This window comes from Nannospalax galili, unplaced genomic scaffold, assembly GCF_000622305.1.
Source record: "Nannospalax galili isolate Female #2095 unplaced genomic scaffold, S.galili_v1.0 scaffold221, whole genome shotgun sequence".
Classification (NCBI taxonomy): Eukaryota; Metazoa; Chordata; class Mammalia; order Rodentia; family Spalacidae; genus Nannospalax; species Nannospalax galili.
The window spans coordinates 721,212-728,170 of NW_008344592.1; the positions used below are offsets into that span (position 1 = coordinate 721,212).

The 6,959-nt window shown below is 47.3% G+C and overlaps 3 protein-coding genes across 8 annotated transcripts in view; 2 read left to right on the forward strand and 1 right to left on the reverse strand.

Moving 5' to 3' along the window:
* Phf20 (PHD finger protein 20) overlaps positions 1 to 3,492 on the forward strand; it is a 123,757-nt gene extending 120,265 nt beyond the window's left edge. For all 3 annotated transcript variants that reach the window (XM_008840765.2, XM_008840766.3, XM_029567195.1), the window contains one exon: positions 823 to 3,492. In XM_008840765.2, coding sequence (XP_008838987.1) covers positions 823 to 965 — 143 coding nt within the window. In that variant the 3' untranslated portion in view covers positions 966 to 3,492. The remainder of the gene's footprint in view (positions 1 to 822) is intronic.
* A 1,031-nt stretch (positions 3,493 to 4,523) lies between these two features.
* Positions 4,524 to 5,370, reverse strand: Scand1 (SCAN domain containing 1). The gene is made up of 2 exons (XM_008840770.3): positions 5,233 to 5,370; positions 4,524 to 5,123 (listed from the first exon to the last, which is right to left on the reverse strand). The coding sequence occupies exon 2, from the start codon at positions 5,066 to 5,068 to the stop codon at positions 4,616 to 4,618; it is 453 nt and encodes a 150-aa protein (XP_008838992.1). The 5' UTR covers positions 5,069 to 5,123; positions 5,233 to 5,370; the 3' UTR covers positions 4,524 to 4,615.
* Positions 5,371 to 5,438: 68 nt separating this feature from the next.
* Cnbd2 (cyclic nucleotide binding domain containing 2) overlaps positions 5,439 to 6,959 on the forward strand; it is a 78,175-nt gene continuing 76,654 nt past the window's right edge. For 3 of the 4 annotated variants that reach the window (XM_017800049.2, XM_008840768.3, XM_029567215.1), the window contains exon 1: positions 5,439 to 5,571. In XM_017800049.2, coding sequence (XP_017655538.1) covers positions 5,533 to 5,571 — 39 coding nt within the window. In that variant the 5' untranslated portion in view covers positions 5,439 to 5,532. The other variant, XM_029567214.1, reaches the window with a different exon arrangement.

A 6,959-nucleotide genomic window follows, 5' to 3' on the forward strand; every position in this document is an offset into this window, starting at 1 on the left:
AAAAAAAAAGACAAAAGAAAATTTTATGCCACTGAAAATTATATATCAGGAATTAATATGAAGGAAATTGACGGTGATAAAAAACAGACATTTTCAAGTCTGTAGACTCATTGACAGGAGGTTGGACATGGAAGCTGCCTGATTTACAACAGCTCAGTGTCACTGAGAAAGGTGGGTGGAGCCCGCTAACAGGAGCAACTAACAATGTGTGACTGAGCTCAAAGTGACTACACTTTACATTAAGCTCCTTAGTTGCACTGGCCTTACTTTAAGAGCCCAGTAGCTGCATATGCTATAGCTGGGGGCTCTTATGCTAGCGCTAACACATAGATCATGCTATCACTGACAGAGACTTCTTTTGACTCTGCTGTTATGAAGCATTTATCTTTGTTTTGTTGTCTTAAGGTAACATTTTCTTAAGTAGCTCTTAATTTCAGAGTTCTGTTTGGGTTGCTTGTTTCTGTGATTGGGCAGAATGTGGTAGAGGAGGCTGTTTACGTCATAGCACATAGGCATCAGAGAGGAAGGGACCCAGGTATAATCTTCAAAGTTACTGTTAGTGACTACAAAAATAGCACCAGCTGGAGACCAGCCGTCATTCAGCACATGAGCCCATGGGGTTATGTTCAAACCTTTATAACATGAGCTTGGTCAGCTTGGTACTCAGGGATAATGCTTCGTGGGGTACAGGTGTTGAGGCAATCTGGGCTTTAAGTGGCCTTCCCTCCTCTCCCCTCTCAAATGGGATGAGCTGAAACTCTTGCTGAGGCTCTTGTCAATTAAGACTGAGAGCTGACTGGATCTTCTCTCTTCTACCTCCAGTGCTGGAGAGCTGGCTGGATTACACTGGGGAACTGGAGCCTCCTGAGCCGCTGGCTAGGCTTCCACAGCTCAAGCATTGCATCAAGCAGCTGCTGACGGACCTGAGCAAGGTGCAGCAGATTGCCCTCTGCTGCTCCACATGAAATTGGGCTCCCAAGACTAATTGGGGCATAATCCCAGGACATCTGCAGGAGGAGCTTCGCATATTTAAATAAATAAATCTAGCATGCTGAATGCACGTGACACCAACTGACTTCAGGGATTTGGCCATGAGGGTGATGGACATTGGACAAAGAGGCCATTTTGGCTGCTGGAGGACAGGGCACTCTGATCTGGAAGCCTACCAAGAAGGTAGCAAATAGTGTCTTGGAATTTCCTTCTGTACACATCGTTGAACGAAGGCGAGTCTTTGCACAATCTTCACTTGAAATCGTGCCACACTGATGAGAGGAATGAGGGCCCCCCGGAAAAACAAAAACTTAGTTGGAAACAGTTGTAAATTCAATTTGCATTTCATTTAATTGACTTTTGGGTGAGGTTGGGGCACATACTGACCCTCCTGGTTTCTCTGCCTGGCATGGTGAATAGGCAATGGCACCATTTCCATTTCCAGCTTCACTGGAGCATTGGAACTTCACTGTGCCATGCAGCTTGGGAGGGAGCAGAAGCCCTGATGCTCTGCTTCCCCAGACTTTGTTTTCTCACATCTCTTGCATGATTTCATGGTACCAGGGACACATTTTTATGCTTTCTATCCCAGAGGTGGCTGAGCTGTGGCTTTCCTCACAGAGCCCACATAGCTGGTGGAGGAGCTAGAATCTCAGTGTGATAAGAATCTAGAAGGAATTTCAAATGGAAGCAGGCAGGGTCTGGAACCCAAAGGACAGCATTTTTTTTACCCACTTCTTGATATTGACAGCTTCCCAGTTCTATTTAAAAGTCCAAAAAACATTTCCCCAAATTTCAAACTATTACTGTAAAGATTTATGAAGAATGTGGTTTGGGGAATGACCTTATTTTATACATTGTCAGCAAACTCAAGATTCTGTATGTGCCGCTTTTCTCTTTCCCTGAAGGTTAGCTTGGTAGTTGGCAGTTGTAGAATTGCTGATACACTTTAACACTTTGTTTCCTGTTTGTATTACTTTGTGAAATCAAGATGATTATGCTGCTTAAGGTCCAGGTACAACCTATTTGCACCTTTGGAGACAATGTTTGTGTTTGGTAGGTTATGGTTCCATGTGTAATTGCTATATTTTGTTTTGTTTTATCTTACCTGGCAGAGTTAAAGAAAATGTTCCATGCTTTGAGGACTTTGTTTCACTAATTTTCTTCTTACTAAACGCAAAAATCAAAAGCCCAGTTGTCCAGTAATGCAAGTTAGAGGTTTATGAATCTGTAATGTTCTATGCTGCAAACCTTTACTATGTAAATGTGAAGTAGCCAGTGTCTCAGTAGCAAGGACAGTGATCTCCAGTGACCTTTGGAATGGTAAGTTTTCAGGCACAGGTTATCAGTCATGAATTCAGACCTCTGTAGAGACTTTTCAGGGAACAAATGCTGTCCAGTAATCTGACGTAAAATAAACCACAGGACAAGTAGAAGTTGACCTGGTAGAGCTTATATACCATAGAGGTGTGCAGCTGTAACATGTAATGAAGCCAACACAGCGCCTCCAAAAGGCTGCTTCCTGCTGCTGACACTGGCGTTTCTGGTCTGGGAAGAAACGCTCCAGGACTCTGCATGACATCTGTGTTCTGGATAACTGTCATTAGCTGCATTTTAAGAATTGTGTTTGTGTCTGAAAAGGGAAGAAACAAGATGATTTTTTTCTAGCCACGACTATGTGAGGTATAATTGTTTTAGATTACTAATCTTGGGCCAGTGAGATGGTTCAATGGGTAAAGGTGCTTGCCACAAGCCTGATGACCGGAGTTCAATCCCTGGGACCCACATGGAAAGGAGAGCACCAACTCCTTCAGGTTCTCCTCTGACCTCCACATGCAGTATTGCTGGCATGTGCACACACACAAATGGAGTAATTTTTATTACTGGTTTTCCATCTATAAAACTACATTTTCGTATCATGTCTGGGGCAACTGTGCCTCTCTGAAGGTCGTTGGTTTTGTGTCTTGTTCAAAGATGGAAGTGGAAACTGAGTGATGCTAATTTTGCCAAGTGGTTATTACTGGGTTTATTTAGGTTTTGTGAAGGAAATAGTCTGGTTTTGTTGTGACTTTTGTTCTTAGGGAAGCAAAGAAAACTCCCCATGTTCTGATAACCTCTGTTTTTTTCCTAATTTAAAGCCATGTTTGGGGGGCTCCATTCCCAATTCCTGGGTCAAAGTGAGTTAATCCCTATGTTGGAGCACTGGAATCTGTTATTTGCAAACAATGCTGATATCATTTAGAAATACGTGCACTACCTAAGTTTTGTCTGTTAAGAAAAACTGTCCATCTATAAAACCTTGCCTCGATCATTTTGCGTGATAAATGTATGCAAAGTGGATTCTTGATGAGCCAGCATTGTACTGTGGATACATATCTGTTTACGCACTATTAGAACAGAAGGCATTGTATATAGAGAAATGTTGCTCTGAGGTAACATTTGCAAAACATGCCAACTTCTGTATCTGTTATTTGGAAAAATAAAAACAGGTTCTTGTTGCTATGTTTCAGTCACATATTACTGAACTATAAAGAGGTTTTGTTTGAGACAAGGTCTTACTATGCAGCCCAGACTGGCCTTGAGCTTGTTATGTAACCCTGTAACCCAAGGTTGGCCTTAAACTTTTTCATCCCTTTAAAACTCTGAGTGCTTGGGTTATAGACATGTTATCATTACCCATCAAAGCATGCCTGCCTTTATCCTGTATGAAAATTTTGTAGAAGCCGGGCGGCATGGCACCCGTCTTAATCCTAACAGTGAAGCTCCAAGCTTTAGTTTTCCTTGGTTACACATCACTTGTTAGATCTCTTAGCGATGGAACCCAAGTCCTTTGCCAGGCAAGTGCTCTACCACTAAACTAGTCTCAGCCCTCAGTTTTGCTTAAATTCTACCAGAAGCCTATAGTTTGACGACGAGGTGCACAAGTTCAAAAGCATAAAACAAGCTCACAAATCGACCCTAGTCTATCCCTATGAGGGCAAATAGCAAAATACATTGTACCCCACAGTAGTTGTATTGATAGATGTAGCTAGTTAAATAAGCATTTAATAGGGCCAACCTTTTTAGTTTGCTTGAGACAGGTCTCACTCAAAAACTGCCTCAGCCTTGAGAGCGATGGGATTAAAGGTGTGCACCACCACACCGCAACTATTTTGTTTGCCCAATCTAAACCATTATGTATTGCTGCCATCTATTCAGATAGAAAAAAAAGCTCAGATACTGGTTAATACGAGGTGGAGGTAGCATGGAAGTCAAGGCTGCACCCTCATAACATGGCCTTATACAAAACAAAGCAAATTGAGTTCTCGGGAGTCCAGGAAAAACGGCCGAGATGGAGTCGGAGCGGCCCAGATGTAGCCAACAAAGTGAGAAGGGAGACATTACCCGCTAAAGGGCCGAGCTCAGCACAACCTTTGTAGCCCAGGAATAGGCAAAAGCCTTCCTCATGGGCTCCCAAGCTCCTTCGTCAATTAGAATGATAGGACATTAGCTAACCCAAAAAAAGACGAACGAAAGAGACATCAGACCACAGCAGCTGTCAAAACTCGCCTTTCATTATTAACATGGGGAAGGGGGCCAGGCTCCAGCCCCCGACCCCAGTCCTGGGAGCCCTGAGCTCCAACGCTCAGCCGGTGATGCGCACGTCCGCCCGGCGCCGGAGCCGCCGAGCGCGGGATGCGTCGGGCAGGATGGCCAGTAATTGCTCCTGCACCAGCATCTCCACTATTTGCTCCTTAGTGCGGATGTCGGGCCGCAGCCACTGGCGGGAGAGTTCCCGCAGCTGCCGGAACGCTTCCCGCGGACCCGCGGCGTCCTGGTAGCGAAACTGCCGGAAACGCTGGCGGAACGTCTCGGGGCCGGGCCGGGCGCCTCCGGGCCTCGGGGTGGCTTCGGCCTCCGGCGCGGAGCCCAGCGCTGCGAGCGCGCCGGGGAGCTCCGGGGAGGTGGGCAGCGCGGGGACGGGATCCAAAGGGCTCGAGGGCTGGGGCTCCGGCTCCCCGCTGCCGCCGGCTCCCTCCTGTTGCTGGAGCGGCACCGCGGGACTCTGGGCGGCCAGGCTGGGCTGCGACGCCGCCATGACGACGGGCCTCGGCGTCACCCTTTGTCTGGAGGCTACAGGCTCAGCTCTGCGTCTGCGCGGGGACGGAGGGAGGAGGGGGACATTTCCCGCTGAAGAGCAGAGCCCGGGCCACCCGGGCGGGAGGCGGGCTCGGGAAGAGGCCCCGGGCGAGTCCCCCTTACCTCCACCAGCGTTGCACCGGCCGGCCGGAAGTGGGCGTCTCCGCCGCGAGAAATGAACTGGCAACGGTCTCGACGGCCCGGAAGCCGAGCCGGAGCTCCCGGAAGCGGGGGCCTTCTAGCGGTCACGTGAAGTTTGAAGGGGCCGGGACTGTGGTGTGGCCCACCGATAGTTCTCCGTCGGGCCTGGATAGTGAGGAGAAGTAGAAAGAGCCGGAACAGGAAACGGAAGAGGATCACCATTCCGAGTCCAAATTGGAGTCGGAATCGCAGTCGAAAGTCAGAGGGGAGTCTGGGGAGGAGATGGAGAGGTCGGAGTCGCACCACCCGCAGGACTCGCAGGTGATCTACACCTGCTCGAGCAGAAGCTCTTTTTTTTAAATCCCCCTGGCTGGCCTGGAACTAAGAGATCCCCCTGTCTGAGCCTCCCGAGTGGTGGGATTAAAGGCGTGCGCCATCTCACTTGGTCCAGAAACTCCTTACTCCACCATGACCAGCCTTTAGTGCCAACAGCCCTTGGGTAAATGAGGAGGGTCATCGCTGACCAGGGACTTGGAGGTTGGCGGATGACCCGGGCAGGACAGTGCAACAGCGGGCTTTGGAAATTTCTTTCAAGCGGGGCATGGTGGCTCACGCCTGTAACCTCAACCAAAGCGATTTAGAGGCCTGGACGGCATTGAACCCAGATCCTGTCTCAACACACACAGACGCACACGCACAAGCGATTTAGAGGGTACCCCTGAACTCGCCTTGTGTCGAGTAAGAATGGCAAACTATTTGGGCAAGAATCTTAATACATAGCCTAGCACAAAGTGAATACTCAAGAGTACTTTGCCATCAAAATATTTGTGTGAGCAAGCCTGAGTGTATATAGGTGCAGCATGTGCATGCAGGTGGTTGTTACCCACCATGTGGATGTTGGGAATTAAAACCGGCTCCTCTGTAAGAGCAACCAGTGTTCTTAACCACTAAGCCATCTCTCCAGTCCCCACCCCTTTTGCTATTTTCTAAAAAGATTTTTAAAAATTTTTTATTGTTTTCTTTGTCTTCTTGAGACAAGGTTCCCCTGTAGCCCCAGCTGGCCTCCAATTTGCTATGTGGCCCATGCTGACCTTGATCTCAGAGAGATCCACCTGCCTCTGTTGGTATTACAGGCGTGTGCCACCACACTCAGCGTATTTTTTACTTTTAATTACGTGTACGTGCATGTCTGAATACATATGAGTGCAGTGTCTTCTGGGGCCAGAAGAGGGTATCAGATCCCTTGGAGCTGGAGTTACAGGTGGTTGTGAGCCACTAGACATTTGAGTGCTGGGAACTGAACTCTGGTCTTCACTGCAAGAGCAGTTAAGTGCTCTTTACTGCTGAGCCATCTCTCCGGCCCTTTGCCATTATTTTTTGCTTGTCCTTTGAGGGACAGGTGATTCTGTGGGGTTTGCTTTTAACTTAAGGTTAGTAAGTAGATTATAATTATGCTTCCCAGGATGGTAGCCATTAGGTATATGTATTTGCTGAGCCCTTGAAATCTATCCTCAATTGAGATGTATTAAAATGAGGAAAAAAAAAAACCCTCATTGGGATTGTGTAGGAAATGAATAATGTAAAAATGTTTTTTTTAATATTTTATTTTTATTTTATGTGTATTTGTGTATTGCCTACCTGTAGGTAGGTTCACCCAAGTTGTGCAGTGCCCACAGAGGTCAGAAGAGGCTGTTGGATCCCCTGGGACT